Raw genomic sequence first — 13,986 nt, forward strand, 5'->3', positions numbered from 1 at the left:
TTAAAGGAGAAATTATAAAAAATAATAATGAATTTGTTTTAATTACAGTAAGTTGTAAATACTAATATATAAACATTGTTTATTGAATCTTAATGTATAATATTTTAAATGAAATGAAAAACCCAAGTTATTACTATCATTTATTTAACTAGTTAAGTTAATTAAATAATTAACTAACTTACTGAGTTAAAAAGTTAAAAATATTCAATTTTTTTACTTAGCTTTAACTTTTTAGCTAGTTAAATCCCACCATTAATATTAAGTATTCAGTAAAAATAAAAAAGTGCTCTAACTTTTTTGAAAAACATAACTAGTACCTATAATATATCTTCAACATATAATAAAATATGTGAATGTATTTTTTTTGTGAAATAATTTAAGCAAAAAACTATTTTCATTTTAAACAAATTATGTGTTTTTATGAATTGCATTTATTCTTTATTTTAAAGATTTGTGTTGTAGAAATATCTAGGGAGGCAAAATACCTTTACCCTCCCATAAAAAAAAAAAAATTACGCAACTGCCTCATAGATTGTATAGTACTAATTACTGTATGCATAGGCACCAAGTTTTAAAAAACTTAATGGGTGCCTTGGTAGTTGATATCATAAGCATAAATGTACTATTTGAGGGATGGGGCTTAGCCCCTGGTCAATATTATGTCCTCGTAAAATCCAATATTCTAATGGGTACCCAATACCCTATAATAATTTCAATGGGTGTCTGAGCCCTCGGGCACCCATGTACATGGCCCCTATGACTGTATGTATTGTATACTTGTATTTTAAATTGTATACTAGTGTACTTCATGGATTAAACACCATAAAAATAAATATGAAAAAAGGTAAATTTTTTTGTAGAAATCTATTGTACATAAAAAATTAATTACAATTTAAAAGAAGAATAAAAATAATATTTATTATATTTTATAATATAAAAATTTAGTAAGTGAAAATTAATCAAAATTTTGGGGACAAATATAGATGGATAATATTTATTTTTTCTTAATTTAACTGTTTTAAAATATAAAATGTTTTAAAGCACCAACCAATTATTTGAATAAGGTCAGAAAATTCAAATATTTCTTGATATATATTTTAACTATGAATTTAGAACTGAACACATTACTTCTTGAAGCAATGAATATAAACACTGGATAGTCAGTTTGCTGAAAAATTGTGTATCTTGTACCTTTTTCTTTGAGTATATCACTGTATTCAACATATAAATATGTTAAATTTGAATTTAATAATAAGTTATTGCATGTAATTATAAGAATAATTTTTCAGAACAAAGACGTGTAATCCTCTATTTCTAAAGGTTTCTTAAAATGTATTTATATATTTGTAACTTAACTTTCTAGTAGTGTGTTAGATTCTTAGATTTAAACCATTAAACTTGTTTTTGTCAAATAAACACCCTATATTATAGTTATTAACTTAAAAATCAATACAATAACTAAAACAAAAAGAAACTTTTAAATATTTATAAATAATACAAATATGAAAAATTGTTCATTTATAAAATACTATTAAAAGTATTTGTTAAACCAAGTTTCTATAGTTATTCATTATCAAAAGAGAACAAAAAAAAAAAATTAATTTCATCAAAAATATATTTATACACAGTTATTTAATAAATACATGTAACTAGGATTTTTTATCAACACAGTAAAAATTGATCAAGACATTTAATTTAAATTAAACACATTAATTTATAACAATACATTTCACTCTTTTATTGTTTATTCAATAAGTATTAAACTACATTATTCTTAAATCATTTAATAACACTTTAACCAATTTATGCTACAGGATTTTCTTGAGTGTTTTTATCTAGTATTTTATCTAATTCACCTGACCTATGCAATTCCAACATAATATCACAACCACCAATGAATTCTCCATCTATAAAAACTTGAGGAATTGTAGGCCAGTTGGAGTATTCTTTTATTCCTATAAAATATACATACAAATTAATGATAATTACATAAGTACAAACACACAAAGAAAGAATTGTATGAAGAATGATCAAATTATGAGGACAGAATAATTGAATCTACCAAGTTAATAAGTATATGTTAATAAAAAACAAATATTATAAATATTTACCATTTCTAAGATTTTCATCAATCAGTACATCATGAGCTTCAAATTTAGCTTTGTGAATATTTAAAATATCGACAACTGCATTACTAAAGCCACATCTAGGAGCTTGTGGAACACCTTTCATGAAGACAACAATTTTGTTACCCTTCACTAACTTTCCTATATGCGATTGGATTGGATCATCAGATTTAGTAGTTAGAAATTGTTTATAAGTAATAAGTGAGTTAATTCTTGTCGTTTTATTGATGTTTATAATTTGACGCAATATCGACGTCATGATTTAAGAGTAAAAAAAGTGAAATATTTGATGTTCCGGTTGACTTAGAGTGCTAAAAGAAAATAGTTAATAACTATTAAGTAACGGTAATTTATGTTTTTAGTTTTAAAAATTTAATATTTACCAAATTAAAAGGCTGGAGTCTGAAAACACTCGTATAGTTGGTCACTTAAATTAATGAATAAGATATAATATATATCCAGAATTCTGAATGGCAGATGCTGGATCTTTTCGAAGTCTCGGATCTCGATTCCCAAAAAGTAATAAGATAAGCGTAATAAGTTATATGTTTGATATCATGTTTTCGTTCATACCTTAGAATATATTTACATACCATGAACTTATCGAGTGGTACATGGTTATATTGATTGTTTATCACTGCTTATCAAACAAATTCAAAGACATAGATTACAATTACAAACATAACCTAGAAAAATGTCTAAGAAAAACTTTAACCTCGAATTACACATACCAGGGTTAATATAATTAAATGAAAAAAATACAAAAAATATTATTTTATGGGATGTGCAATTTTTTTATGAGTATAAATTATAAATTATACCTATAAATTATAACACAATTTAAATTTAATTTTAAAATTAACAAAAAAGAAAAAAATTATTTGTGTTTATGGTGGGGAGAGAAAGTGTTCGCCATTTTTCCCTTCCATCCGACCCGTCGACCCCACACCGACACATTATTTAAGATTAATTTACATGTTAGCGGGACGTGTAGAGGCGGCATACGACCCCCTGAATCTCAATTGATAGACCAAAACCAAACCATTATCCATTCAGACGCTAAACAAATTGGGATATTTTGTCAACAAATCGTGTTAAATTCGAAATCCATACAAGGTTTTTCCGTCCACAATGGCAGACGGTGAACCATTAAGTATAGACAGCATAATCGCACGACTCTTAGAAGGTAAGATTAGCAAACAATTCACTATAATTGATATTATTGTTACAATACAACCTGGTAGGTTAATAACTTTCATCAAATGTATCAGCACATATTAGTTAGCATCGGTTCAGTCAATATTTATTATTTGTCCCCTTCCGTGAAAGTTTAGGAATAGATATAATTTGAACATCAAAAATATATGAGTTAACACTTGATTATAATTTAATCTGGTACCCACATTAAAACTATGCAAATTAACTATTATATTAGTGTAGGTACTCTTATCTCACTGTATTTGATTCATGTTTTTGAAATTGATCGACGTTACTTACAAAATCAAAATTGTCTACAATAATAACTCACAATTTTTGCTACTACAAAATCTAGAAATCCTAGGGCCTCATATTTTAGATAATATTTTAGTATCCTTTATGAGGTGTGTGTTTTTTTCAAAACTGTTTTTATCTTGGTAATTTAACTACATACACATTATACCTAACCTAATATTAAATAGCACTGTGGAAGATCATTTAGCATAAAGGCAATTGATATAAAGCCACCTAAAAAAATATTCCACTAATTATTTACAATCCTCAATTGTTGTTAAACATTGTGTCAATATGATTATGTGGGTTTTGCTGTGTGTCTTTTTTATGCTTTGGTATTTTTAGCTTCCTATCAATTAATCCATTAAGTATTGTGGCATATCTTGATAACAATTTCACTTAAATTTTTTTACGTGATTTAAACTACACTTTAACTGGCGTTGATGACTAAATCCCAATACGAATACCTTCTTTTTAGTTCTTTCTTTTTAATTAATAATTAATTTAGTAAAAATGTGTACAGATAAAAAGTTCTTAAATAAGTTATGCTCCAAATTTTCATTTCTAAAAATGAATAATAAATTCAACTTATATACCTGATACTCTAACAATTATTAAATAAATATTGTATTAAATTAAAATGTATACATACCAGACATAAATTCCATTTGTTGTATTTATGACAAGAAATGTAGGTGTTAATCAGAAAACTAGTAACTACCTAAAAAATATTAAATCCTAAAGATATTTATTAATATAATAATCAAATTAATTAACTTCATAATAATTCATGAATATATACTTATGAATAATAATACTCATACTATTCACATTAAAACTTTTGGTAAGAAATCTCAAACCAGTTGAGCAAGCTTTTGATAACTGCATGTATTTTCTAGAAAAGAGCTACACAATTATCCACTAAAATAAGAATATTTAAATTCAGTTTCTAATTGATATGTGACTATGCTTGCCGATCAAATTAAATTGATTGCATTCCATAGATTTGCGGTAGTTAAAAACGTTTTATTTTATTATCTAAAATCAAGCTTTGTATCTACATTTTTTATACGTTCTAAATAAGTAGTTATAGTCCTTAAATTTCAACCTAATTTGAATTTCCGCTTAAAATCACATTTGAATGTATTCCGCCTTTATAATTTGTCTAAAATATTATAAGACAAAATATCAGATATGCCAATTAGTAAATTAATAAACATTTATTGTATTATACTTAAAATTTTGTATTACATAAAAGTACTTTATTTATAGTAAGAGGATGTCGACCTGGTAAAACAGTACAAATGTCTGAAGCAGAAGTCCGAGGATTATGTTTGAAATCTAGAGAAATATTTTTACAACAACCAATTTTATTAGATTTAGAAGCACCTTTAAAAATATGTGGTAAATAATAATTTTATGTATATTTTGCAAGCACTTTATTTTTTATTTATATTTTTATATTTTTATATTTTGTTAATTAGGAGATATACATGGTCAGTATACTGACTTGTTACGTTTATTTGAATATGGAGGCTTTCCTCCTGAAGCAAACTATTTATTTTTGGGAGATTATGTGGATCGTGGAAAACAGTCCTTGGAAACTATATGTCTTTTATTAGCATACAAAATAAAATATCCAGAAAACTTTTTTCTTTTACGAGGCAATCATGAATGTGCAAGCATAAACAGGATCTATGGATTTTATGATGAATGTAAAGTTATTTAAATCGTAGTTAATTATTTTTATTGTAAAATAAATAATTTATTATATATAGGTAAAAGACGTTACAATATAAAATTGTGGAAAACATTTACTGATTGTTTTAATTGTTTACCTATCGCGGCTATCATTGATGAGAAAATATTTTGTTGTCATGGTGGACTTAGTCCTGATTTACAAGGAATGGAACAAATTAGACGTATTATGCGCCCAACTGATGTCCCAGATACTGGTAAATTTTCTATTATTTAGTTTAGAGACGGTGTGGAGTACTAAATAAGGCACCTTACCAAAATACACTCAGTTTAATATGATACATACTATGTATATAATTATTTCATTAATATAAAGTATAGAACTAAATTCTGTTCAACTAAAGAACAACCTTGTCTATCAATTCTGTGTTACATTTTGGTTTTGTGTCAAAGTTCCTAATTGAAACATATAGGATCAGATAGAGAAACTATAGTTCGGCCAACTACTAGAATGCAATTTTCAGTTTTATAAAAAAATTATTTTACAATTAGTTTGTCTATAGGTAATACGGCATCAAATAATACATTTGAAAATTGTGAGAACTAATTTGTATAGGTAATGTATATTTATTTATCATATTAAACTTAGTGTATTTCCTCGTAAGTATATTAGGCAAGAAATGTTAAAAATTTAATAATTCATAGTAGAGATTAACTAGAAACTAGAGTCCTGAATAATTTTGTAATAACAAAGACAAAAAAAATACTTGTAAATAATATGGAATGTTAAAATGTAAATAAATTAAATTTTTATGTTAATAAAAATTATACTATTATTCTTTTGTTTTAGGTTTATTATGTGATTTATTATGGTCTGATCCTGACAAAGATGTAACTGGTTGGGGAGAAAATGATAGAGGTGTTTCTTTCACGTTTGGTACAGATGTGGTAGCAAAATTTTTAAATAGACATGACTTAGATCTCATATGTAGAGCACATCAGGTAAATACAATTATATATTTTTAATGATGAATGTTAATTGAAATGTTTTAATTTTTTCAAAATCAAATATTAATTTCATTATAGGTTGTAGAAGATGGTTATGAATTTTTTGCCAAAAGGCAATTGGTGACATTGTTTTCTGCACCAAATTATTGTGGGGAATTTGATAATGCCGGTGGAATGATGTCTGTTGATGCAACTCTAATGTGTTCATTCCAAGTAAATTTTTAACTATATAAATATATTAATATTTATTTGTAATCCACACCAAAATAGTTACCTTATAAAAGTAATATAATTTATCAATATTTTTATAAATAGTAAAAACAGAATACTATTTTATCATTCTTAAGATGATGTAATACCCTCATTTGTTGTCTCCGTCCTACAAATGTAAAACATAGCAAATTTGCATTAAACAGAATCAATTTTATGTTTTTAGCGTTAATATAAGTTAATTTATCTACTATCAAAATTAAAGGTAATAATATCTAGGGCAGGGGTGGCCAAACTCTTTTTGGTCACGATCATCTAAAAATATACTTCACCTTTGAGAATCAACTTCTATAGAAAATTTATATAATATTTAAAAATTATACAGGTTAAACTTATTGACAATTTGTTCACTACAATCTCAATTAATTTTTGTGTGCATGGACTTTGAAATTGTCCGCGATCAACTGTTTGGTTGCCCCTGATCTAGGGCATCTCATAGGCTTTTATTTTAATGTGTTTTATAGTTGTATAAAATATTAAAACTTTAAAATGCTTGTAACAATGTAAAAGTTTGTGACTAACTTTAATGATATACTATTTATTATTAACTAATATTATCAGACCAACAGTTCTCAAACATTTTTTTTGCTTGCCACAATACTGCTGGATCAGATTACATTAAGTTAAATATAAGATTCTAGATTTTATACTGGTGGACTGGTTTATTATGAATTAAATTTATTAAGAGGACATCATACCCACCCACATGTGTTGTCTACGTCTTACAAGTATGTAGTCTAGCAAATTTACGTTCAGCAGATCATATTTAGCTGCGTTAGTTTAAAAATAAAAGTGAATCGACCTAATATGAAACTTGACGGTAAAAACATTATTTGTGTTTGTATGTTGATTTTTAACGATTGTTCAATTTTTTAGCAAGTTATGGGTATATAAAATGCTCATAACTAACTTAAAAACTGAATAATCGTAAAAAAGCTATGTAACAGAGATAATGTTCTTACCCTCAAGTTTCATAATAGGTCCTTTCACTCAAATTTTTAACCTAATGGAGCTAAACGTGATCTGCTGAGCGTAAATTTGTTGTTACATACTTGTGAGATAGAGACAACACAAATGGAGGTGGGTATTCCTTAATGTTTTTTTATGAAGTTTTAAAAATATCTAGTTTATTTGTGACATTTAGTATAACATTTATATTAGCAATTTTGAAGAATATTTATAAACTTAAATGAAAGTGTTTAAGTATGACAATATTCTAGCATAATTTTCAAAACTGATGGTAAAATACTTAATTATATTTTTGCATATTTTACCATTTTATATAACATTTAAATCCTAGTATTGGTTATAATTATATCTTCTTTTTATAGAATGTGGTTTTTCTAATAAAATAAAAGATCAAAATATTCATATGATTATTAAGTTAATCCCACTTAATATATTTTTATAAATATCAATGATTTTCATTAAAATTGATATTGTTTTTTTAGCCATATGCATTATGCTTTATAATTTCTTTGCAATTTAGCAACAATAAACAAAAAAAAAAAAAATCTTTAAATATTCCATAGATAATCTCATTCATTCAATGTAATCTTTCCTTAAAAATTAATCAAATATGATGTGTATCTAGTGCATGCAAAAGCTGAACATTTTAATGTATATTTGAAATAATATGTCATGTTTTTATTATTTTAATTTATTTATTGATATTGATATTTTTATTAATGTGTTAAGTATTTTAGATGTGTGCACAAATTCTCCAACTACTAATATGTTTTTATTGATTCCTTTTGAGAGGATTTATCACCAGCAGGTGTTATTTCTATAAGCAAATTTACATTTAAGAATTCTCAATTAGTTTTAGAACAATAATAACATTTTGTCTATTATTAGACTTAAAGGTAAACTCATTTTCTATGTTATTAAGTTTTTTTTTTTTTCAATTTTGAAGCAAATTATTAGCATTTTTATAAACATTAAATTTCACTAAAAATATATAAAACGCCCTACAAAACACAGAGTATGTTAACTTTTAAAAATAGTTAAATTCACTCTATATTATACCTAAAAATACCAAGTGAGAATTTCTGACTATATACAATTGTTTATGTTATATATTTGTATAACAGAGACAACATAAACAGATGAGATATTTTCTTATACCATAATTATTTTAATGTTACAACTGTAGTTTTACTAACTGATATTGGAATATTCAAAACTCTGTAAGATTTTATTATAATGTTTTTTATATAACTAATGAATTATAATTCTATACTTTAAGATTTTGAAACCATCTGAAAAGAAAGCGAAGTATCAATATTCAGGATTAAACTCTGGAAGACCGGCTAGTAATACAACTGCTGTGAAAAAGAAATAGTGTATTTAAATTAATATTAATTATAAACAACAATGTTGTTCATAATCTAATAACTCTGTGCTTGAATAATTTTATTTTAAAAATATGGACTTTCTATATAATAACAAATAATGTTATACATATATCTATGTGTGTGCGAGTGTATGTGTGTGTGTATAAAAAAATTATCTTTAACAATCATTAAATAATGGTTACTTGTGACCTAAGTTATATAAAGTCCTAAGTATTGATTAATATTTTGATTTAAATTTTATGTACTTTGTATAATGTATATAGATAATAACCATTTTATTTAGTTAACAAATTTAATATATGTGTAGACATAGATTATAATTAAGGTTTGTAGCCTCGTTTGTGTTATTAAATATATATACATATATATATATTAACATTATTGTTATTAATTATTCTTATTAAATATTGTCAATACTAATTTAAATGTAGAAAAAATTACCAATACTATAGTATTTAAATAAATAAACTATCTGTTTTTTTTTTTTATAAATTTGTGGTAAAATATTAACAATTGATTCATTTTTTTTCTTTTTATTATTATTTCAAATTTTATTTTCAAATATTACAGATCTCTTATTTTAACCATTCTTCAAATTGTACGTATTAGTACATCTCAGAAAATAATAGCCTATAGTAAATTACTCAATTTGATACTATATAAAATATTGAAGAAAATGAGTTAATTTTTTACAATACTATTGACTAAATCACCTCAAAATGGTCATGTTTGTATATTGATTTAATACTCACTTTTTATATTAACATAATAGCTTTATAACTTAAGAATTCAGATTTGGGGATATTAAATTAAAAATTATACAATACCATAACAGTATATTCAGTATAATAATTCTAGAACTTAATTTGTAATAATTAAATTAAAATAATTTTAAAAAACTAAGGTTTCTGAGTCACATTTTCTTATAGATCTGTTATGTTTAAAAATGATAAGAATAGAATGTTATGGTTAATATATATTTTTTCAGTGAATAGAATAACTATCATATTATAAGAGTAACTTTGCTATATTTTTTAAAATTTATGTTATGTATAAATAAATAAATTTATTGCTCTACAATATTTGAATGAATATTTTATAAAACATTTACTACTAAAAAAATTGTATTTTTTACTTGTTTAATTTGCATTCATTATATACTTAAAAATAATAAATGTGAAAGATTTCATTTTGATATATATAATAAAATAATTTATCTCTTATACAGAATTAGTCATAATAGTTATCTAAGGACTACCATATTAATTTTAAATTAAAAGTATATACTAAATATTGTATAATATTAGTTTGTGCATTAGTCGTGACTAATATTAATCATTATTAAAATACTAAATATTAAAATATGATTCATATAAATTGTATAACTGTATAATTATTATATTTTATTATGAAGAAACATGGTGATTTTGTGAATCAGTCAATATCTCTTAACATCTAATTATTTATATGTTCATATTAAACATTTCATTTTAATTAATTATTCGTACAATTTTGTGTTTCATAATATGCATGAATAATCTTTTTAAAATTTAAAGTTCATGCGATCCAAGCATATTAATGAAAATTGGACATTTTTAAAATTTTTAAAAAAATTGGCTTATAATTTTATTAAATATATATATTATTTAATTAAATTATCTCAGTTTTAAGTAATGATATTGGCTGATTCAAATTTTAAGAATCATTTTATAATTAGAATAGAAGTACATTAAAAATTGTCATTCAATAATTAATTGTATTCTAGACTATAAATGTTTTGTTTATTTTGCACTTAAGCATTGTGTTTTACTCGCACAGAATCCCAATTTTTAAAACAAATTCTCACATCAAAATGGTCTTACATTTTGATATATTTATTTTTTTTTTTTGTAAATATTTTCACAATATTAATATAAATCACTTTTATTTTTATTTAAATAGTTGTAATCATGTTTAACTTTGTTAGTGGTTTTAAAAAGTATGACCAATAATAGTTTATATTTATATAAAATGTATGTTTCATTGAACTACAAGACTTATAAGCTATTGGTATTATAAAATAATATAATATATTAGTTATGAATACTTAAACCTATGTAAACTCGAAACGCAATCTGGAAAATGTATTCGAAAAGTATTTTTACAAATGACTACATACCTATTTCATGTATTATCTACCTATTTTCGACAGTTTTAAGATATCAGGAAAATTTTTATTTCTTTTTTTAGACCTACGTACAACATAGATAAAATGTAGGTATTCGCTTAAAATCACTTTTCAATGATTTCCAAGTAAAATAATTACCAGTATAATAGAAGATGAAGTTTTTGAAAGCTTGAAATATCTGTTTTATATTTTATTATTTGATTTCGAAAAAAAATTGTTAATTTGAATACATATTAAATTATTTTTGACAAAAGACAATTATATTTATATAAATCGATATGTATCGAACAGTTAAAAATAGGTATACTGTTCTCTGTAATTTTTGTAATGGGTGATTTTACTCTAAGATTAATCAAAAACAAAAAAATGATTTGGCGTGAATATATTTTTTGTCAATGTTGTGAAGTAGGCCAGTGAAAAAACAAACATTGCGCTGATATTGACTTATCATCTTATAATAATCACGTATGTACAGAAAATTATATATGAACAGTAAAAAGAAATAGCCAATAGACTACTTTGCACAAATATATTTTTATTTTCCATTTAGGACCGTACAATTGATAAATTGCTTTTTTATTTATATTAATCTCAATTCTCAAGTGATATGGTTTAATTAAAAATTAAGGTAAAGTAAAATAAAACATCATAAATTAAATTATCTTGATGTGAAGATTTTGTGATATTGACAGGTCAGTGGGAAGGAAGTGTATAAATATAATTATATAAGGAAATTTAAAATGGATAATAAACTGTAATAATACTATCTCCTTTAATTTTTGAGTCCTAGTTATAATAATATAATAATTTGATGTTATTGGTAATGACATATTTAGAAAGCTTTACGCTTTACCTTTACCTTTATATTCCTATAATATAGTTACCTATACATAGTAAGGTTATCATAGATAATAGATACCTACTCACTTAACCTATTTATTAATATATTTATCTCAATAAGCTGTAAGATTGTAGCATTGTACAAATATCAAATAAGTTGACATATTTAATTAATTAAATAAAACATACCTCCCTTCAATATGTGTATGAGGTTCAATGTTAATATAAGTTGTCGGTTTTTAAAAACGCTCTATATATATATAATATGAGGTACTAGGTAGATTCCCAGGCAATTCATTAATGATTAACTCATTTTTATAAAAACAGTTAACGTTTTTAACAATATTTCTTTGACATAATTTGTAAGTACTAACTACTAAGTAATAAAAAATATTTTCTATAAAATTAAATTTTTAGTTTCTTACACGATAAAATACATTTTTTATTTCATATTCTTAAGCAAAAAATTATTCAGAGTATTTCAAAATGTATAATGTATAAATAAAATTTTAATAATTAGCGTATGACTAGTTTATGATAAATTTATGATTTATATAGTTACCTATTTAAACTTTAGATGAGTGTTCAAGTGGAGGGGTAAAAATGTACACCACTAAATTTTAGTCCACTCCTCTGTCTATTTTAACTTTAAAATGTAAGTGCCTTTAACTCATTGACTATTCGTCCCAAAATTTGAATTATATACATATCGAAATACTCTGAATAATTTGCTACTTAGGAATATAGAATAAAGATAAATGTTATCCTATAAAAAGTAAAAAACTTACAAAAACATGACGATAAAAATAGTGAATTTTTTTAATGACTTAAAACATTTTCAAAAATATAAATTAAGAACGGATTCATGATAAAAAAAAATCACACTGTATATTATATATGTATATTCATATGTCTCGACTTTTTTGAGTCTAAAATTGATGAACTACAATTTTTTTTTTTTTAAAAACTAATTTTATTATTTTTTTTTTATTGGGTTTCCAACTTGGTATCTTGTTCTGACATAAATCTAAAGCAAATACTACGTATCCTCTTCTATCTTAAGATTTCAACGCAATATTTGTTTCTTAGACTCACGCACAACTTAGAAAAAATGTTTTAACCTAAAATCATTTTTTTTATGATTTTTGAGTAATCTTAAAGTAAAATTACTTAGGTATTACAAAAACTATAGAGGATAATATTTTTGAGGGATTAATATGTCGGTTTTATATTTTATTATTATTTGATTTTGTATTCGACTTAAAAAAAAAAATGAAAATGTAAATGATGTTTAAATTGTTTTGAGACAATATTTAAACAAATCAATATGTCATACCCTCAGGCCTCAAAAATATTATTCTCCATCTTTTTATAATGGGTAATTTTTACTCGAAAAAAAATGATTCTGCGTAAATGCGTATTGTCTATATTGCATATGAGTCAGTATTCATAACTTATAAAAATGTTTGCAGGTATAATAAATACTAAATCTTATTTACATTTCAAATATTTTTAAAAATCATTTTTAAGGACTATATTACCCTTGGTAAAAAATACTTTAATAAATGAAAAACTACTCGTTTGAATTTTTTAGTTAGTTACTCATAATTCTTTAAAAAATATCTCTTAAATAATTTATAGTAAAAAGGGATTCTCATTATCTCATTTTAAAAACAGAAATTTGTATTGTAACACTCTTTTAAATAAAACAAAAAATCTCAAGAATTTAAAAATATGGTATTTAAGTATATTAACAATTCAAAAAATTGAATTTGAATAAATTATTATTAAATTTAAAAATAGGGGTAATTATGATTGATGAATCACTCTGTATACTCTCTATATACTATTATTTTTGTACACGGTAGCGACCAGTATTCGTCCGGCGGCAGTCGGACAATATCTGTCTGTCAGCCCCACTTACGTTTATATTTTGAAGGCTGCTTGCTGATAGTAATTGCCCGAATTGGCGCCCATGCGCACAACTCGGCTGTCGAGTATGGTTCTTGACTTGTAAGTCATAACTATC

At 24.1% G+C, this 13,986-nt stretch overlaps 2 protein-coding genes across 2 annotated transcripts; one reads left to right on the forward strand and one right to left on the reverse strand.

The window, feature by feature from the left end:
* Positions 1-1,674: 1,674 nt before the first annotated feature.
* On the reverse strand, positions 1,675-2,671 carry LOC113551196 (uncharacterized monothiol glutaredoxin ycf64-like). Its single transcript, XM_026953301.1, has 3 exons — positions 2,510-2,671; positions 2,112-2,437; positions 1,675-1,955 (listed from the first exon to the last, which is right to left on the reverse strand). Exons 2-3 carry the CDS (start codon positions 2,383-2,385, stop codon positions 1,804-1,806), a joined length of 426 nt encoding a protein of 141 aa, XP_026809102.1. The 5' UTR covers positions 2,386-2,437; positions 2,510-2,671; the 3' UTR covers positions 1,675-1,803.
* A 583-nt stretch (positions 2,672-3,254) lies between these two features.
* On the forward strand, positions 3,255-9,258 carry LOC113551197 (serine/threonine-protein phosphatase PP1-beta catalytic subunit). The gene is made up of 7 exons (XM_026953302.1): positions 3,255-3,312; positions 4,890-5,021; positions 5,102-5,332; positions 5,396-5,572; positions 6,166-6,317; positions 6,402-6,536; positions 8,842-9,258. The coding sequence occupies exons 1-7, from the start codon at positions 3,258-3,260 to the stop codon at positions 8,935-8,937; spliced, it is 978 nt and encodes a 325-aa protein (XP_026809103.1). The 5' UTR covers positions 3,255-3,257; the 3' UTR covers positions 8,938-9,258.
* The last annotated feature ends 4,728 nt before the right edge of the window (positions 9,259-13,986 follow it).

The sequence above is a fragment of the Rhopalosiphum maidis genome, chromosome 2 (assembly GCF_003676215.2).
Source record: "Rhopalosiphum maidis isolate BTI-1 chromosome 2, ASM367621v3, whole genome shotgun sequence".
Taxonomy (NCBI): domain Eukaryota; kingdom Metazoa; phylum Arthropoda; class Insecta; order Hemiptera; family Aphididae; genus Rhopalosiphum; species Rhopalosiphum maidis.

Bases quoted from the DNA above. Each gene is read 5' to 3' on its own strand.
- LOC113551196 (XM_026953301.1), bottom strand. From the start codon at position 2,385: ATGACGTCGATATTGCGTCAAATTATAAACATCAATAAAACGACAAGA. The intron at 1,956-2,111 runs GTAAATATTTAT...TATATTTTATAG, and splicing joins TGATGAAAATCTTAGAAATG to GAATAAAAGAATACTCCAAC.
- LOC113551197 (XM_026953302.1), top strand. From the start codon at position 3,258: ATGGCAGACGGTGAACCATTAAGTATAGACAGCATAATCGCACGACTC. The intron at 5,022-5,101 runs GTAAATAATAAT...TTTGTTAATTAG, and splicing joins AGCACCTTTAAAAATATGTG to GAGATATACATGGTCAGTAT. The intron at 6,537-8,841 runs GTAAATTTTTAA...CTATACTTTAAG, and splicing joins CTCTAATGTGTTCATTCCAA to ATTTTGAAACCATCTGAAAA.